The following is a 20272-nucleotide window of genomic DNA, read 5'->3' on the forward strand; positions in this document are numbered from 1 at the left end:
ATGTGAAACAGCAAAGCCAGTAACAACTTTATTTCCAGTTCATTGCCACTTCATATTTCTGAAGGTGGCATTATAATCCTCAATGAAAGTAAATGAGATATTTTAACAGAAATGAACGTTTCAAATGATCATTTCTATTCCTTTGAAAATTTTCATTTTACAAAGCTTGTTTATCTCCTTTGATTCTCATAGTTTACAATTTTTAAACAAGGTAGGGGTAGGGGGTGGAACTTTTGAAGCAGTTATTTCAGCCCCCAAAATCTTTTTTTTTTTTTTAAAAAAAAAAAAAGACATTGTGCTACTTTATAACTAAAGCAGTTTATAATGGTCTCAAAGCAACAGTTACAAAAGTGATTTATACACATGAAAAGTTTTAAAGTTTTAAGTATGAATTTGCCTTGAAAAAATTTTCCCATGAAAAATTTCACTCAACTGTGATTAAAGGTGTTCGAGAATCAAATGACCTATTCCTTAAACCAACAAACAGATGAGAAACACATCCTCCTTTGAATGCTACAAATTTTCAAGTGAACAGTTATAGAAAAGCCAAGATACAGTACCACAGGACACACCTACTTCTTTTTAAGTGATTGTAACTACTCAGATAAGCTTGATTTGTATTATTTATCATGACACTTAAGTATCCCACTCATTTATCTTGCACAAACAATACAATTGTAAGAACAAAAACCTCTCTCCTTTTATTATAAAATTTTGTCGTCGTTTTTGTTAGGTGTCGGATGCAGTGGCTAGCTAACTACTGGTGATATCATCAGGTCTCTGTGAGAGACATAAGCGCCATTTAATTGCACATTTTGAGAAGCTATGGGTTAGCTAGTATGCAAACTTAAGCAGCATCCAAATGAAAAGGAGCAGTGGCAATGCCTCCACCCAAAAAGGCTGACTGAACCTAGTCTACCATAAGCACGAGATGAAATGTTAGGCTGGTTTTACCAATTGCAGAGAAGGCTTCCTGCCCTCATTAAAACCTTGCTAGTGTAGCCCTTTCTGTACCAGCCTAAAAAAAAAAAAAAAAAAAAAACCTGACAGCTCCTGTTTCATCTCTGCTATATGCCCTCCCCAAACACTGTTCCTCAGTGTGAGTATATTCCAAGCTGTTGCTACCCTGACTTTAGCCACCAGATGCAAGAAGAGCTCAGATTCAACTCAGAGCCTGATCTGTTTCAAAAAATGTCAGGCTTTTAATACCACATACACTCTTAAAAAACATCTCTCTTATATTCCTGAAAAAGAAGCATCTATAAAGCTGAATGACCTCTATTGTTGTCTTCTGAATACTACAGCCAGAATATATGAAAAGATAGGCTTCTTGAAGAGAAACCTCGCAGTTATTTTGGCTATTTAAATGGAGTCATTATGTGCAGATATGACCATTTGTAGTGTTTGGTCCTACATGTAGCAAATTATGTGGGCTTGAACAAAACCTGAAATGCAGGAGGTTTGGGAGGACCCAGGCTGGGGGAAAAAAATAGGAAAAAAATGAAAAATTGCAGTGTGTTACAGTTCCTTTATAAGGTTCAGTTTCAATGTCTTTAATTCGTATGAAACCTTTTCTCCTCTAACAGTATCTAATCGCTACAGCATGAAAAGGAAGGCACTGAACTAAGACAGAGTTACTTAACGACTTGGCACCTCGCATAAAAATCTGTCACTCCCTGGTGAGAATGACAATAACAGCCATGAATGTCAGCATGTGGTGGTAGGTCACGAGAAACTGCCTCTGCCCAGGGAGCCCCAGCACACTTCTGCACAGCAGCCAGCACCGCACGCCTTCCCGAACCAACTTGTGTCATGAGCCTGCACAGGAACAAGTCCTAAAGAGAGATCCCCAAAACAGAGCTGCGGAGAAATTCATTTTGTTCTCAAGGTAGCAGTCAACGGGGCTACTGAAACCAAAATTGCTTGCAGAAGGAAGCACATTCTGGAACATTTCAAGGAACCAGAGGTCCACTGGATCTCCCTTGGGGACGTGATGTAGGTACTCAGACAGAGGGACCTGGGAGCACCACATCTTCCAATGACTGATGTGCCCTCCTCATTGTCTGCCAAGCTGGCACCAAAGTCCACTGTGGGAGCCCACTTTCTATATTTCTCTACAGAAATATACAGGTCTTATCCCTCTTTGCTTTCCATGTTCTGCTGCAAGAACTTCCGTTTGTCTGTTCTTTGCCACCTGGAATAAATCTCTCCCTTCATGCTCCCAGTCTCTGGACGAGAGGTGGAGGCTAAAAGCTCCATGATTTACAAGGATACAGCCACCTGCATGAAGGCTGACTTGCCTTCAGGTGCTAACTTACGGGGAAAATAAAATACTGGCTAATATTTTGGATTCAAAGATTCCTTTGAGTGCAATATGGTAGTGAAATCCTGAGGAGAAAAATGATGGGTAAAGGGAGGAAGAGGAACAATGCTTGACAGATGCGTTCTCTTGTATATCGAAGACATAGCCTAACAGGCTAAACAAGCACACAGAAGCACACAAATCTTTTCTCAGCCTGTGCTCTGTTTCATTCTTTAGTTTCTTTTCCAAAGTTATGTTCACCTGAAGTTAAGAGACAATAATATATGTTCTTTCACTCTGACAGGCAAGCTTTTCTCAGAAGACAGGTCAGCCCTCCAGAAGATTATTTGGACACTTGAAAGCTGTTGTCAGCATCAAACTTTCTGAATAAAGTGCTTTTTTTTTTTTTTTTTTTTTTTTTTTTTTTTAACTGGGATTTTATATACTTTGCCAAAATACTACAAAGCTCCTTGCTGCAGAGTAGCAGCCTAATCCAAAAACATCTTGTGGGCTTTTCCTTACCTTCTTTATTTGAGCTCTGTTTCTTTTAAGAGACAAAATTCCCTCCCCTCCCTTGTCCTCATAATGAAAATGTATCTGCAGTCTAGATGAAATCGTGATGCTCCTGTGGTCCAACAGATGAATAAATGATGATAAAGAAACTGTTCTTTTCCCCAGCTCAGGAGCAAAACACCTAGGTTACCTGGTCAACACCCACAATCTAAGCTCAAATAAATAACAAATTCTACCTCTCCATACAGCAATCAGGGCAGACATTAGAAACACTGTGCTTGCAAAAGAGCCTAGGCACAGGTTAAGGGCACTGCCAGAGAAATGTACTTTGACTGGGGTATTCATCAAATTAGCCTCATCTGGAAGGTCTGAGTTTTGCTCCTTCCTCTGTAGTTCTGAGATTAAGGATACAATTACAAACAATTCATCTGCATCTGACTTCAGGCAACAGGTCACAGAGGTTTTTAATACTGGCAACGAAGCTAAAGTACATACCTGAGTGTCCTATCTACAATCTTTACTGCAGACTGGTATGTAAAGGGTATGCAACAGTTCAGCTTGAAGTTATGAATTTGATGCAGAAATTTCTGGGTGAGGATTCTTGTCATGTCTTGTAAAAAGCCACAGTGGCTGTTCCATTAATGTCTCTGTAGGGGTGAGGTCAGGCTGATGCATGTTTAACTACTCACTTTGGTTTTGGTAAAACTGGTTGAACTTTCTCACGTGGAGAATGATTTTTTTTTTTTTTTGACTGACCGTTTAGTCCAACTCTGCCTACTTAAGTCCATTCTGATTCTAAGAAAACAAAACTTGATTGGATTCACTGAAGTTCAAGTCGGGGAAAACCAAGCGCATAGTTTTTGATCAGCTTCAATTTTGACCTGCCTAACCATTCTTTTGTATGTCTATTTGTCCAGGGAAATGAGTTCTTTCACTTGAGGACACAAACTGTCCATAATCGCTCAGGTGACTCGCCTATTTTCTACTCCCAAATGCCAACACAGACATCTCCTACTAGAACTCTTGCTAGAACTTCAGCTCTGTGACGCTTACAAACTATATACTTAGAAACTATCCACGTTTAAAGCCCTGGACTTAAAGACGTGGAGCCAGTTGGCAGTTTTTGTAAGAAATGCTGTTAGGTACAGTGTCCAGGAGAGCCTTGCGGGCCACAACCTTCCCTATCAACTGAAATCCCTGAATAAAATTCCTAAATAAAATTCACTTTGTGGGTCTTGAAGTCTTGAGCAGTCGATAAGCAGACGTACGACAAATTCATTTTTTCTGAGAACATTACTGCCACTCCAGAACCTTAGTTTTCCTTAAAAAAAATGAAAGCTTTTTCTTTAGAAAAATATTTTCTTGAGTAATGATTCAAAAGAGTCCTAAGTCAGTGCCACTGACAGAAAAAGTCACTGTGTAGAGTACATTTTGTTGGATAAACTAGAACAAACTCCCTGTATACACACTTATATGCTACCCTGACATTCACTGGAAGTCTAATATGGAGAGATACCAAGATGCTAGCTTCAGATTGAAAACGTGTACAGATTATGGAAACATCTGTACACTTGGTACCTTGCTCATGTTGCCATATTCTGACAGCATGTTCAGAGAGACAAAGTTCTCTGAAAAAAATATGGTTCAAATTCACACTGCACTGTGCACTTCAGCAGGGTGTAAATTTGATACCAAGAGATGATAATTCAACTGTTAATACAGACAATTTCACTCTGCAGGTGAGAAAGGAAAGGGAAAAATGCAAGAATGCCCCCAATATTTTGCATGGCATTCCTCCCTTGAAGATATATGGAGTTATATGTAAGAAATATAATCTCTTCAGTAAGAAAAAATGCAGAACAAAGGCACACCACACTGAAAGGCAGCCAAACTCAAAGCCTAGTGTATGTACCATGATGCATGATGCCATGGCAGGGAAATGTCATTCTGACGATTTGTATGAGCAAAGCTTACTCTGCAGTGGTTGCCTGTGATTTTACTTCTCCTCATACAACTTGATATAATTTAATATTTTCCACTCTTCTTCTCTGGTGTGCAGCATCATCAAGCTGTGAGATAACATTTAATTTTATGTTACACGTTGAGCAGCTCCTAATGTAATTAGTCTTAATGTAACAGCATAATTTGGTTTTGGATGGAAAGATTTACAAAGAAAATTAGAATAAATGAATGCACAAAACACCAGCTGGTGCTTATACCTACTCCCACATAAGAAGAATATTTCTATTTGCAATCCTATGAAAGATGAGATAATTTGGATAACAAGGATCAACAAAGGGTGATGCAGCAGTTGGTCTAAACAGAAAGAAATCCGCAGACAAATCCTGAACCATGTGGGATGTAAAGCATGCCAGAGCTGGCAACAATCCAAAAGCATGTTACGAGGGAAAATAAACATTGCAGTCCATAAATGTACCACATGGAGCACAGCAGCAAGTGCTTGTCACAGCAGTGACAAGAACTGTAGTAATTCATCAGGCAATTTGAGGGCTTCAGTGGAAGAGGGCTCTTTGCTGAGAACCGGGCACCTTCCTCGTAAATACTGGAACTTGCACTTACACATATGATCAGGATTTTGCATGAGAGGCTGTACAACCTCTGTCCTTGGAGTTTTTCAAAATTCAGCAACACAAAACCATGGCTGACCTGATCTAGTGTTGATCACTGTCCTGCTTTGAGCAGGAGCCTAGATTAGATGCGCTCCAGAATTCCTCTCCAATCACCAGTTCCATAATTCTGTGATAACTAAAATTTCTCAGGAACAATGTCCATTATTGCTATTCAATTTTTCAAAAGCTAACCTCAACAGAGTACATCTTTAACTATCTGGACAGTAAACAGTTGCTCACAGACTGAAGACTACCATTTAGCAGATGATGAAGAAGGTGTTGTTTACAAATACCAGCGCTTGAAGACCTTCAGCCAGACCACCAGACCACCATGTAACATACCTAAACTTCCCTAAGCTCCCAGGGACCACGAAGAAAAAAGTACATTATCAGCAAAACCTCTCCAGATAATTCATATCTTACACATTTGACTTCAGTTGCTTATCAAACTTTGCTCAACTGTAGGCATTTTTGATAACGTTTCCACTGTCTGACCTGTCTCAAGATGAAAATTTGGCTTGGAAAGCAGGGTATGCATGATGATAGCCACCATTTGGTCATATTTCAAAGTATGAGCAATTCCTAACATTTAGACAAATTTAGTTTAATTTTTCACATACTGAAATTCCTGAAACAAGTGCAGTTGAATTAATACTAGGAATTATATTCAGCTATGGAAGAGAATAAAATAAAGCTAAAGAGAACAAAATAAGAAATATGTAGACCTGTATGTTAAATGTAGCCAAACTCTGTGTATATGAACCTGTGTGCGCATGCACACATATACACACACTGTAGACATACCTAGGTGGTCATAGCCAGAGACAAAATAGATACTTAAAAGAGTTTTCAGGAGAGGTTAATTTATAGACACTGGGGAAGTTGTACAGATGGTGCTTCTGTCTGGCAAAGCATTGAGCAAGGGGAGGAATAATGAAAGGAATTCTCTTGATGGGGTTCTGTGGTTAGCCATATACTTATTACATTTAACTGATGAAGCATGCTGGCAATTAAGTGGGATATTTCTGGAGAGAAAGTTCAGGAAGTTATCTCGCTGGCAGGCCATCCTTTTACTAAGAAGTGGGTGAGGCTTATAAAGAAGTGAAGAGGTGACTATGTGGTCCACATTCACTTGATATGCTGCAGGCAAGAAACCTCTGCAGTGATGCCCATGAGATGGGACAGGCCTCTGATGAAGAGGAGAGTGTGCCCAGAGATGATATTCATCTGGGTAACTACAATTTTCATTTTTATATTTCCTACAATATTTTATACTTCCTTTACTATACAAATGTTCTGGCAGACAGCCTGAACCCAGATCTCTCAAGGATAAAATAATTGAATAAAAAATCCCAATTGGAGGCAGGTGATGAGAGCCTTTACCAAAAATATGCATAAGAACACACAGTAATCTCTGACCTCAATTACATTAGATATCTAATCAGGGAATTCTCCCTGAGCACCTCTCCCTTGACGCTTCCATCTGGACACCGAGTTAGATGTCTGGGCGTAAGGAAGTTTCCAAGAGATGAGACAATACCTCTATTACTTGCTCAAAATCTCTTCTGGCCCAATCAGCACCAAGACCGATCCTCCTCTATGGACACTAAAGAAGAGTATGTTCTGTTCAAAAAGCTTTTCTAGCTCTTGTAAAAGACAAATTCCTCTTGTTGGACTGACGTGACCACTGCCTTCCTTTGCCATGGGAGTGGCAGACTGGGCCCTTCCCAAAGAGTGATGCTCTCTCAATGAGTTTTTTGAATAGCTGAATAACTGAGAGCATGCAAAATTCATCATCTATAGAGACTCTGAGCTACCATAGCTCCTTCTCAACTGTCCTGATGGAGTTTTACTACTTCCTGTAGTAAAACTACAGATGGAGTAGATGTTGCCAAAGAACTTGGGGTGGGGGTGTTATTTTGCAATCTCTCATCAAATCTGCTCCAGCTTTGACTGAGTAAAATGAGATTGTACCTAACACTCTAAGTACAAGATATCCCCAAAGAAGTACTATAAAAATCACTGCAAAATGCTAATTCCAAACTAGAGCAGTATTCTCATAAACACATTTTTGCTACATGCCTTAACAAAGCATTCCTCACTATGCAAAGTGGTAACTGCAAACTAGTTGTATTTCTTCTTAATTTGATATAGGTAATATAAAAAATAAACAAACACTCACAAATGCATAAATGACCCATTTTCCCAGGTATTTTGTCTTCCCTAATCCAACATCATGCTCTGCCTTGCCCAAATTGCTTATGCTCCAGCTATAGCTAGGCTGAACTTCTTTGTACATCTTATTTGGGTGTTGATGAAAACATGTGCTTTTAAGTCTCTTGCAACAGACCTGTAATAAGGACACCTCTAACTCTTCTTGGCAGGATTCCTGTGCCTTATCAAGATAACTCAGGGCTCTCCTACTTAACGTGCTTTTGAAATTCCCCTCCCACTGTTGCTTTCATTTGACTTTGTTCAGCTGAGAGCTGTGTCATGTGCAGCCCGGACGGATCCAGCTGTAGTAACAGCATAGTTTCCCTCCTTACTGCCACTGTCCAGATCTGCTGCTTTGCTAGGGGTTATCAGCAAAACAGCAGAGTCAGCAAAGGGGGTGCATGACTATGTCTCAATTCATAGTGCACTCTATCAGCCTTAACCGAAGAGTAAGGAAAGCATCAGCGAGGACACTGCAGCACTTACTGGGTTGACTCAGTCACTAGCTTTTCCCTCACTGAAACAGTTTTGGAGGGAAAAAACAAACAAACAAACAAACAAACACACAACATCCTGTCCAGAGGAGGGAGAGCTATACAGATGAGCAGCACTGTTCTTCAGAATCCAGGAGGAGAGGGAACTGTACTCTCCCTGTGGCCCATCATCCTCCTGCAGCTTAATCTGACGTATACAGGTTAGGTATTAACTGGAAGATCAGGAGACAAACGTTGTACTTCCATCCTGTGAACCTAACAACACAGCAAATTTCATAAGCCTTGTCCTCTGAAAGCAGAATAACTAGTGCAATTTCAGCATCAGCAGTTGTGTTTTTTTCCCCATATATAATGACTTAGGTATATAAGGATCTGCAGTTTGCCAACAGACGCAGAACACAGGTGAATTAACCAACAGATGCATGACGACTTTGCATAAGCACAACATTTTACACCACTCTGAGGCCATACCCAACAAAATGACCAGAGCCCTGCTTGTAGCAAAACTGGCTATACCACACATATATATGAGTAATTGCTAGCTGAACCAGAACTAATTCTACAAAGAGCTATAGCAATTGTTAGACAAATTGAGTTTGCCATGGCAGATGCTAAAATAATTGCTCAGGGGGATTGCAGGCCATATCTAAGCAGCTAAATCATTAGAAGTGTAATCTTCAGACTGGCAATGGATGAGCAGAGATGGTGGTAGCAAAGAGAGCACAGTTTTTAATCAAACAAGCACTGCTGCCCTTCTTCCTCACCTTCTATTTCCTTGTTTGCATGAAGAATTCAAGCTTCAGTTAATGATCAAATCTGCATGTTTGCTTACTAGCTAGCCTGAACAAATGTTGCAAGGTCTTGGGTCTGGAAAAAACAGAGCATTTAGCTAATGTATTGTACAGTCATCAGAAATGAAATAGAGGAAGTCACTGGCCTTGCTATAAATCCCTTGCCAAAAGAGAAGAATATTGTTAAATAGCCGTGGCAGTTACTGCTTTTGACTGGCAATACGTTTCCTCAAACATTCGCACAGGTGTTGTCTACTGGCACAGACATCCACAGGAATGTCTGCACGGGTACTTGCAGGAATAAAAATAATTATATTCCATGTGGAGGACTGCTTTACAAAGGATACTTGTATATGTCTTGACGGAAGCAGAGAAAAACTCCCAGGTTACGTGTCTGACCAGTATTAATCAACCCTTGACTCTACTCACATGCAACTCCTAGCAGAGCAAAGGCTCATTTGTGTCTAGCCAGGGCCTCAAAATAGAGGTTACACGTAGGATGCTTGTGGCAAACAGGTCACGTGCTGGCTGTCTGCAGCCATGCATATGTCCCTGCAGAATGAGGTACCACTTGAAGGAGAAAGAGAATTGGTTAGACACTACATTTACTTTGCATTATTATCCAAGATCTGAATGCAGGCTGTTAAAATGGGTCTGTTCCTGAGCATTGATTACTTGTATATTTGCACCTCCAGAACACAGGCACAAAGCAATAAAATAATACAATTTCATTTGGCACGACTGACTGTAGAGGAAACAATGCTTGACATAAACTAGATAAAAATAAATATTAGACACGACTACACCAGACTGCTGCATACCGAGACCTCCAGAGTGTTTTTTATGAGTTCATAAGCTTGGATGTATGCAATAGAAAAGAGTAAAATGAGTTTTGCAGCCAGGTTGCCAACCTTACTCATGCTGAATAGTAGTTCACCTCACACAGGACACAACTCGTTTACAACTCAGCATCTATCAATTACCAAATATGAAAGAGAAATGTTTTCCTACAGATGTTATACAGAAGGTCAGCAAAGGTCAGTAAGGAAAATGAGTCTTTAGCCATCTTCTGAATCTCACAGGGGTTTGCAAACCAGGTCCTCCCAATCTGCTTCTGGAAGTGACAGTAATTCAACAAAGGGTGTAATGGCAAAGACATTGCACTACACACATTTCTATTAAACAAAGAAACAGGTCACTGGATAACATACCTGAAGAATTTTCTCATTGGCCCTAAGAAAGTTGTGTACAGATCTAAAAATGGCAAGGGCACAGGAGGAGAATTGGAGATTTTAAATATCAAGTAGACTTTGCAGCCCCTTGGAAAAACAAATGGGAAAATCGCTGCCTGCAAGGTTAGAAGATAAAGCTCTGCAAGATGTCCTGAGATGACAGATGTGGGGAACCAGGAACTACCCTGCTCTTCCAGCCTTTTCTATAAGATGTTTAAATGTCTTATTTTAGTTATAAGAGCCACGACTAAAAAGTTATAACTAAAAATGAGATGACTAGTGCTCTGGTATATGTACTACATACACATAAACATATATAAACATATATTGAGTGCACTAGCATAATTAGCTGACTAACAGTGATATTGCCATGCTTTAAATCCATTATCTTTTTTTTTTTTTTTTCCTCAAGCCCCTCTTTCAGATTGCTATTTCTGAAACTAAAGATGGCCAAAGCAATGGCACTACCATGCATTTAGAGGCAGGCAATTTCCAAATAACCATGCTGTAACCTCCACTTTAATCACTTGCTGAAAGACACCATACTGTGCTATTCAAATAATATTTAAATACAACAAATAGGCCCCTTCCATTCAAAAAAAAAAAAAAAAAAAAAAAAGGAAGACTGATATCCACTACCAACAGAATACAAGTACAATCCAAAGTAGTCACCCCTGCCTGGTAAGCGATAGAAATGAGACACGTTGCTCAAGGCTGTATTCCAAATGCCTTTTTCCTATGTTTCTTATGCAGAAGTGAGAAAGAAAAACAAATCCAAAGACATTCCATTTTGGACATCTAACACTTTACTGATCCAAAAGTTATGAAAATTGGTTTATTTTCCAAGCTTTTCTAAGTTTATCACTAGACCTGATTTTTTTTAATTTTATTTTTACCTTGCTCTTATCAATTGTTTAAACATATACACTCATCCTGATTTTTAGAGTTAAGCTTTTATTAATTCTTCAACTACAGCTGCTCCATGTGTGTAAGATAAGTCCCCTTCTGACAGACACTTTCTCCTCAGGTCATTGCTTGGTGAACTTATGAACTTTACACTGCAGTTTGGGGATGAATGAATGGACTTTTAACATGTGTTTGAGATAATGTTTGGAAAATGGCTCACTATATCAAGTATTTATTTGATATTTTCCCTACGGACAAGAAGCAACAGACCTTACATTAGGGTCCTGCAGGCTGGAGGTCTTACTGGGATTTACAAAAGAGGTCTCTTCTTTCACAGCCTGTTAAAAGAAGGAGCCAAAGTTTAGTACAACATCCATACACTTAGGATTATATATATGTTTATTTAAAAATATTCCTGTAAGTACCCCATGAAACTACAATGTCCAAATGCCCACTCTGCCCAGATTTTAAAAGCACGGATTATTATTATTTTTTTTTTATCATCTCCCACTGCTGAGATTCACTGTGATAAGCTATAATGTACAATGTATAGAGAGCAACAGTGATCAGAAGAGCTTGGGCTGGGATAAAGGAGGAGAAGCAAAGGAATACTGTTATTGTGTTTCACCCAGAAGGCATCTGAGCAGAAATAATAAAAATCAACCTGGGCAAACATGCTGATATTTGAGTTTTTCTTTTAATTGGAGTAAAACAAATATTTATGTAGTCTAAGCAAAATCATGCCAACTCTCACAGCTTTTCATTCAGTCTTTGAAAAATGTTTTGAAAAAAATGGGATCCCCTACATACAATCACACTGCACATGCAATTCACAGAAAATCTCACCCACTACTACTCCCTGCTAAATTACAGAGTCCCGTCTCTCCCATACCATTTGTCTATAGAGTAGAAAATACTACTATTGCAGAATGACTTACATGAAAATTACATGATTACCAAGGAAACACCCAATTCAGGCAGGTGTTGTTAGATTATACTCTCCAACTGAGATGCAGGGTTCCACAACCCACGTGTAAATGCCCATGTCAGGGCAACACTGCACCCCTCTACAGAAAATACTGGCTGAAGACACAAGGGCTCTCCAAATCAGTAATGGACTTGGCAGGCTCTGACATTTCCATTCTGCTAAATGGATAGATGGAGCTGATATAGGCCTACAACAGAGTCATTCTTCAGCTTTCAACATCTGAACCAAAATAATTTGAGGACACTGGTTGAGATCAAATTGCATTAAACGTGTCAGTCTCATCCTCTTCAAAAAGGACAGGTTCCTTCACATCAAATCAAATCAAAGGACTTCACAGGCACATAAAAAAATTGTAAATTTGAGAAGACTTTCCATTCAACACAAATTGATATATTCCATTTTAGGGTACTCACAAGAAAAAGAAAGGAAATCAAGGCCTGAGTTTCTTCTTTACATTACTGATGAACTACAAAATACCAAGAGGATGCTCAGTGACTGGGGAAATCACCCAAGTTGTGATAGTTTTAGGCCCATTTCCCCCTTGTGCTGGGGTGCACAAACCCCCATTGCCACTTCACAGGTCGTTATTTACCAGAGCATCAGCCATGGTGGGAACAGGCAGTGCAAGCTGGTACACACAATTATCTATATGGACAATTAAACTGGGGCCATGGGGAGCCTGGCAGAAAGCGAATTGACTCCTGGGACACCTACAGCCCGGGCAAGTACCTGAGGAGTATTTTGGGGAGTGTTTTGACTGAGGAGTATTTTGACTTAAGTCCCTCTTAGCCCTCCCTGTTAGTTTCTGCACCTTGTATATTAATACTGAAATTGTCATCAATATCATCAGCAGGTCTGTCTCCAGAAAGGAGAACAGGACCCATAATAGGCACTGGAGAAGCTCTACCCCAGCACAGTGCTCTTACATATTTGGATTTAATCTCCTCGTCCAGAAGTTTCTTAAATCCTGGGAGAATGATTTAAATATTAAGGAGTCAGATAAAGGGGTGTCACAATTACACCATTGTCACCATTGTAACTCAGCCACCAAATGTTTTATAGTTGAAGTGCTCAGTGAATTAGCATCATGTCCTGAATAATTTCAGGACAAGGAGTGTGATTTTTTAATTTTAAGAAATTTGTAATTGTAAGAAATTTAGCTCAGTTCTAGAAAATATTGTTGTTGTTGTTTTGTTTGTTTGTTCGTTTGTTTGTTTTGTTTCCTACTGGCCACCTAGTAGCTCTGCCTAGACTAATATTTAGTCACAATCTAGTGCTCTCTTGGAAAGAAAGAAGATGTTTTATTTTTTTTAAGGAATTGAGAGAAAGCATTGAAAATCACTTTTTGTTGGCATAGATGAGCACTTAAGTAATTTTTCTTTGTTCTGAAGAAATTACAATGCTTTTTATAAAGCTGTTGGGTTTCTGAAAGCTGTAAACATGAATCCAGCTGTCAGAAACTTAATACACAGCGTCTTCTCGCACACTGATGTCTTAGCAACATTTTATTGTTAAGCCTGACAAGCTAGCTGCTTATTATGCATCAAATTGGCTATCTTTTAAAACCCTAATTTTTACTTTATTTCAATTTTCACCAAATTAATTGAGCTGCATTTTAAGATGCACTTGAACACAACAACAGAAAGGAGAACGTGGGGATGGAAGATGCAATGCAGAGGCTGCAACCAAGAACGGAATGATTAAAATTCCACCTACTTAAACACCATGAGATCTCATTAGCCAGTTGAGAGGGCTTCATTGTATTATTCCCTAATAACTGGCCCTTGGTTTCTTTTCAGTTCTGTGACTACATTATCATTCTATTTTGACTTGTATGCATTAGAAGGTTAAGTCTGCTTCTCAAGAAGCTCCTCAATGGCATGGCCAGCATCCTGAGTAACTTCCCTTTGTATTAATTTTCTCAATTATTACTCATGGTTTAGAGAACAGAAAAGACTGGTGTACCTGCAAATAAGTACTACAAGACTAGTGAGCAAGTAATCTCACTATAAACTGGGGGCTTTCAGCAAATAACACTCAACGACCATGCAAAGACATCCTCCACCTTAATGAAAAGATGTGACCCATAACGTATAACAAGAGTTACACTTGTACACAACACATACACACACTCTCACAATAACATGCCTAGATGCTCTGAGCTCATGTGCTTGGGCCAGGATTTGGATTTCCACAGCACTGTGCTACTCCACCATGAGTAGGTCTCCATCACCCACAGAAAGCCCAGCACTGAGATGTGTTAAAGGACAAGAGGCAGTGCCATGGAGCTGCTCAGACTCCCCTAGCCAAGGCAGGTTCTCCTTCACCCAGAGGCTGCTGCTCTGAGAGGAAGAGGTCTCAGGGCATGTGGGGCATGGCAGACCTGCAAACATCATTTACACAGAATCAGATTAATTTGATAATTACCCAAAGAGACACAAGCTGGCTCTTCTGGCTACCAGATTTCAAGGCAAACGAAATTAAGTGTTGAGCCATGCAATCCATCCGCTAAATATCATTCGTCTTTTCTACTCTCTTATCTGCACTAGGCCCAGAGGAAAAAAAAAAAAAAGTTCAAATTTAATATGCCATAAACTTTCTTGGTAGCACTAGAAACTAAGCTAAAGCATTACTTTCTCAGTCTAGAGACAAGAAACACGCACAGACAGAAACACCATTGTACGGGTTCTCTTCATAAATGACTGCTAAGAAACATTAGTCTCAACAAAAGATGAAGAGGATAAAAACATTTGAGTAACACCAAATTGTGCTCACGGCTCTCTAAGCAATCTACATACAGGCTGCCAGGCTGGCCCTGACAGTTTTCAGCCTGCTTTTCAATTGAGCTGAGCACTCAGCAGCTCTGATGCTGTCCCAGCAGCCAGATCCTTTGGAGCCTTAGAGAGGGAAAGGGACATTCCAGGGATACCACCTCGGATGCTGCTGAGCTCTCCAGCAGGAGTGGGAATGCTTTTGTCCCAAAGGAACAATTGTATGTCTGAATTCATAAGCCCCAGTGGCTGGATTTGCCTAGTGAAGAGTAGCTCCTTCTATTTTCTTGTGAAGGAAGAGCTAGCCCTAGGAAGATGGGCAACAGGACCTCGAAATGGCATTTGGTTGCACTGGGTGTATGCCGAGTAGGACAATGCAGGAAAGACCAAACTTTGGCTAGAGTCTTCCAGGTGCTTCTGCACAGACAATTAATTCTGGCTGGGACTTTGGGCTGATGAGCCTCCAACAAAGCACTGCACAACACGGGTTCCAGTCTTCAAAGTTCAACCAAACGTCCAGGGGAGCTAGTGCACTGTGTGTCCCTCCTCCACCACAAGGGAAATCTCTGCAGCTCTCATCTAATCCACAACAGGATTAATTTGAATCAACAAAAAAAGGCTTAATGAAGAAACTGATCGCTGCAGCCAAGAGTGAGGGTCAGATTCTTGTCCGAGAAAGAAAGAGACTGAAAGGATCTTATGAAACACACGATCTCTCTTACTTAGCAATTTCACAAAGTTCTCAGCGACAGAAAGGAGGGAGGAATGTCACAGCTTTCACATTTGGAGATCTTCAAAGGTAAAGAAGCAATGGTCTCAGTGCAGTGGTCTGGAAGCACTTCACCTTGTTGGCCCTTTCTACCTGTTTGATGATGCTAAGCAGGCCTGATGCCTAACAGGTTTTTCAGCTCTTTATCAACATTTTTGTCATTTGTCAAACACGCTGATTGTTGGCTGTTCTCATTAGATAATATGGGCTAAGCAACACATCACTGGGAAAAACATCCTGCCAAGGTAAACCTACCTTGGTGATTTAATATGTCAAACGAATCATTTCAGGCAGAAAAACACAATGTTTAAGTCTCTTGGGAAGGGACCACTGATTTTTGTGATTTTTGCTGTTTTTTTTTTTTCCCCCTGAGCAGTGCCTAGCACCACACATCTCCCAGGCTATGGCAGGGCTCCAGCACATCACCACAATTAACAGCACTCGTCTGATCACGTACTGGCACTAACAGACGTGCCAGCGAGAAGACGTAACCCACATATCAACGTGTTGTCACAGTCTTGTGACACCGCTGCCGCATTTGCCTCCAGCATCCCGGGGAATAAATTAAAGATTTCCCTCTTTCCAACATCCTGTTTATTTAAATCCTCCCTGCCCTCCTCAGCAAAGCTGAGGCATCTTTTCCTCTATCTTTGAGGTAACATGGCTGACACACTTACAGTGAGCTTCCGTGTATCATATATTGGTCATCCTGGCCGACATGCATTCAAAAACTTGTATTTTTATACCTCTGACACCTTTTCTTTCCTGTAGCCTCACTTTTAAAGCTGAGCAAACCTGTTTCCCTTCAGAGACTGAAGGCAGGGAATGTGAAGCCGAGCCATTTTTAAATTCCATTGTTATGAACAATTATCAGCAACGTGATGTGCACTGGCTGTTGTTCGAGCCGAGACTCCCAGCGCGGTTGCTTCTCTTTACTTAGCCCGAAATCTGCTGGAGCGTTTATTGCTCATCCACCTGGGTGACTAACAGCAAGGGCTTCGGCGAGGCACCGCGTACATCAGGAGCTGCACAAGCTTCCCCCACAGCGTGAACACCTCAGCTGTGACCTGCTGCACGCACATAAACCCGGTCCTGATCTCCACACAAAGACTGACAAATCGCGGGGCTGCTCTGTGCCGTGAATAAGGATGAGCAGAGGGAGGGAGGAAGGAGAGGGAAGCAAACAAGATCTAACTCGTGATGGAAAGAGGTTAAAATGTTGGAAAAGCTGATGGTTTCGACGTACTTAAGTCAACATCTAGTGAAAGCTGAGACCACCTCTGGGAATCCAGAAGAATTTGTTTAAGTCCTATTATAAGAAAGATCGCCCAAGATTATAAATCCTCAAGTGTCTCCCCCTTACCTACTCTATTTTCATTCATGACCTGATTAGGGCTGGAATCCAGATCCCCTTACGTGAATAAAGCTCCAAAGACTCAGCTTATATAAAGACAGTGAATTTTTTCTAGGAGCACAGGGCAAACACACCCAGACTTTCACGCTGACAAGGCCTTACACTTACATCTTTCCTTAAAGGGCAAAGCACAATGAAAACGGAAAAGAATCATCAAAAATGTAACCAGGGAAGACTAGCACCATGAGTCACCTCACTTATGCACCCTTTCTGCCATAAATAATGCATAGGTCCCAGTCTCATTTACATTTGTAGCCAAGGCTTGCATCTACGTGGAGCATATAGGCTGCAGGGTGACACCTGTACCCACACACATCCCGAGACATTTTCTGGATGAGGCAACCTGAGACAGCACAAGCAACCTGCACTTCTTCATGTATTTGCAAAACTTAAGGCAAAACTACGTTATCATCGGTCTGTACCTGCTTCTAGGACAGGGAGGAAAAGGAGAGATGGCTATCGATGCTGACCTAAAAATTTACATGTGTATAAGCTTGTGAAGAAAGGCAGTGTGTGAAAGGGGCCAGAGGAGTGACTGTCCCTTTGTTCAATGTAAATATCCCTTTTCTGACAGAGAATTAAGGCACGGGAATCAACTGCTGAAGAACCCAAACCTGGCTGAACCCAAGGATACCCCACCTTGGCCAAGAGCTTCCCTTGGGGCTGATAAAGCAGGAGCGGAGATGTAGGGCATTGGCCAGTAGTACTGTGTGTGAGAACAGGAGGAGGAAATCCCAAAGAAAAGGCAGAGCAAACAACCTGAGGAAAAGCTGGGAGGGAAGCCTAGAGCCCAGCTCCTGCGGTCAGTACTGCTTTGAGCAGTAAGCCAGGAAGCTCTTGTGCTGATGGGAGTAGGATTCTGCACGCTATCTATAAATAACTCCACATATCCAAACTACCTTTTCCCACCAGTTTTCTCTTAGAAAGCAACCCACAGTGCTCAGTGAGGAGCAGCATAGTATGGAAGGGGCAATGTCACCTCTGTTTTTGGCTTCCACAACTGCACTGCAAAAATGTGTCTTAAAAATGAGCTTGGCCTTCCTTGTCTGCAGAGGAGGATGCAAGGCATGCAAAAACCAGCTGTGGTAAAAATCTCTGAGAAACAGGAGCTCAAGTCCTTCACGATGATAACCTGCTAGACTTACACCAACACAAGGATTTTGGAAAGTCTGGGTAACAGGTGGGGAATACAAACACCACTTGCAGAAGACGAACAACTAAAACACAACACACATTCTCCGCCAAAAGAAAAAGCCCTGCTGAGATAGTTGAACATTTGATCAAGAGCCTGTGCTTAATTCCAAGGATAATTAGGATTTGCCCAGAGCCCAAGTGGGTATAAATAGCAACTAAAACCTGCTGGTGTCTTTTGCCCATCAGTTGGACCATGAACCATTTGGCAAAAGGGACTCTTTGTGATACTAACAAGTCATCTGATCAACCACAGCATATCAGCACTGACTCATACAAGCTGCAAAGGGGTTTTAAATGCCAGGGAGAGCTGGTCTTTTGTATTCTGGCAGCTCCTCATCGCTGCTTTATACCACTCGCTCTCAAATGAAGTCTGGAATAAATGAAAAAAAAAAGTATGAAAAAAAAAAGTAAAAATGTCAGGCGCTTTGCAGTGTTTAGTGCTCCCCTGGAGCTTAATTATGTGGGAACTGTGATATGCAGTCTGTCAGCTGGAAGGTGGCAGACCCCCGTGGCACAGTTTGAAGGGTGTGTTGTGAAATGCTACTGGTTTGCTCCAGACCTAGAGATACCTACAGGATGGCATGCCCCGTGCGAACGGTAGATTCCCACAGTCACGTGTGGGTTCCTCTCGTTTCTCACCTGTGGTGTCTGCAGCAGTGTGCTCCTGGATTCGGTTCCAAGCATCCCCATGCACGCTGTAGTTTGATTCTCCAGCTAGCAGAACGGCACATAAATATTTCCATCTTCACCAAATAAACAAACTCGCTCCCGTTAGTTTCCTGCTGCTCCATAACTCTGAACCACATGCGGGGCTCAGTGATTGGCACCATAAACTTACAAATTTTCAGTCTCTAAGTCAGCACTATTGCCATGGGAGATGGTGCATTGCCCCCTAGGAATGTGATAAACAGCTCTTCACCATAATTCTGAAATGAGGCACTGCAAAGACCATCTTGCAGTATGTATTTTCAAATGTATTGCATAATTTTCCCTGTTTTTATATTTGAGACCATGAGTATTGGAATCATTAATTTCTAAGTCTCTCTCTTGTGTTGGTGTCTAGTTGCCAAAAAGAAAGAAAACTACATAAAATTTCCTGCCTCTGTTTTTATTTTCCACTCACAAACATTTACTCCATTCTCAGTATTAACAAGGAACATTTTCTTCTACTACATGCAGGAGATGCCTTTATAATCTTGTCACATCCTGATGTTAGTAGCATATGGTACTGAAAATATTCCCATTGCTTAGAAGAGAGAGCTGGTACAAATATTTCAAGCAACAGTTTGGCAATTTTGGGTCTGATCCTATGGTGCACCAATATTTTTTTCACACTTTTACACCTAAATATATAATGAAGATGCCCTCGTGAAACTTCATACAGGATGGGTCAGACCACAGACTTTTGGGGATGTTCAAAAAATATATTAGTAGATATTCTATCCAGCCATTAAGAAAACATTTTATCTCAAACATTGTGTGCATAAGACAGAGTCTGGTTCTTTCTTCTTCCTTTTACAAGGTAGAGGGGAGCAAATCCTCAGCTTCTTGTGGTACCGTGAAATGAAGATCTATGCCCTACATCAGAAAAATTGGCCTGTCTTGCATTACAGCAACTGAAATACAGACTGTCCTTTGTAGAACCTAGATATACTTCTTGCCCTGGCTGCCCTGTATGTTGAAATATGACAATACAGAAGACAAGAGACGAGAAATTGGAGGGGCATGCTTCTAAGAACAAGGCCAGAAGGCAGGACTTCTCAAGGATTTACCAGAGTCAAAAGACAGTGCTGGGCAGAGGGCAGCAGGGTTAGTCCTCCAGAAGTACTGGGCAGCAACAGGTATCAGATATGGTCAAACAGGGGCATGATCACAGCCCTGAAGGAATACATGGTGTTCAATGACTGTCTGCCATGGAGAAACTATTTCTTAGCTGCTCCCTCGAAAGGATGCTTCAAGTGTCTCTGGGCACTGTAATGCCATTCCCACTCCCTTTTCCCTGAAGGTGACTGAATTCCCACTGGGAAATGGTTTAGCTACCGGTATCCAGTTAA

The 20272-nt window shown here is 41.0% G+C and overlaps 1 protein-coding gene across 7 annotated transcripts in view; it reads right to left on the reverse strand.

Annotated features, from left to right (window-relative positions):
* Positions 1-20272, reverse strand: part of EPB41L4B (erythrocyte membrane protein band 4.1 like 4B) — a 164084-nt gene that overhangs the window by 32582 nt on the left and 111230 nt on the right. For 6 of the 7 annotated variants that reach the window (XM_068671148.1, XM_068671150.1, XM_068671152.1 and 3 more), the window contains exons 19-20: positions 18858-18932; positions 11353-11420 (exon numbers count right to left, since the gene is read on the reverse strand). In XM_068671148.1, the coding sequence (XP_068527249.1) occupies positions 11353-11420; positions 18858-18932 (143 nt within the window). The remainder of the gene's footprint in view (positions 1-11352; positions 11421-18857; positions 18933-20272) is intronic. The other variant, XM_068671151.1, reaches the window with a different exon arrangement.

This window comes from Anas acuta, chromosome 2 (genome assembly GCF_963932015.1).
Source record: "Anas acuta chromosome 2, bAnaAcu1.1, whole genome shotgun sequence".
NCBI classification, from domain to species: Eukaryota; Metazoa; Chordata; class Aves; order Anseriformes; family Anatidae; genus Anas; species Anas acuta.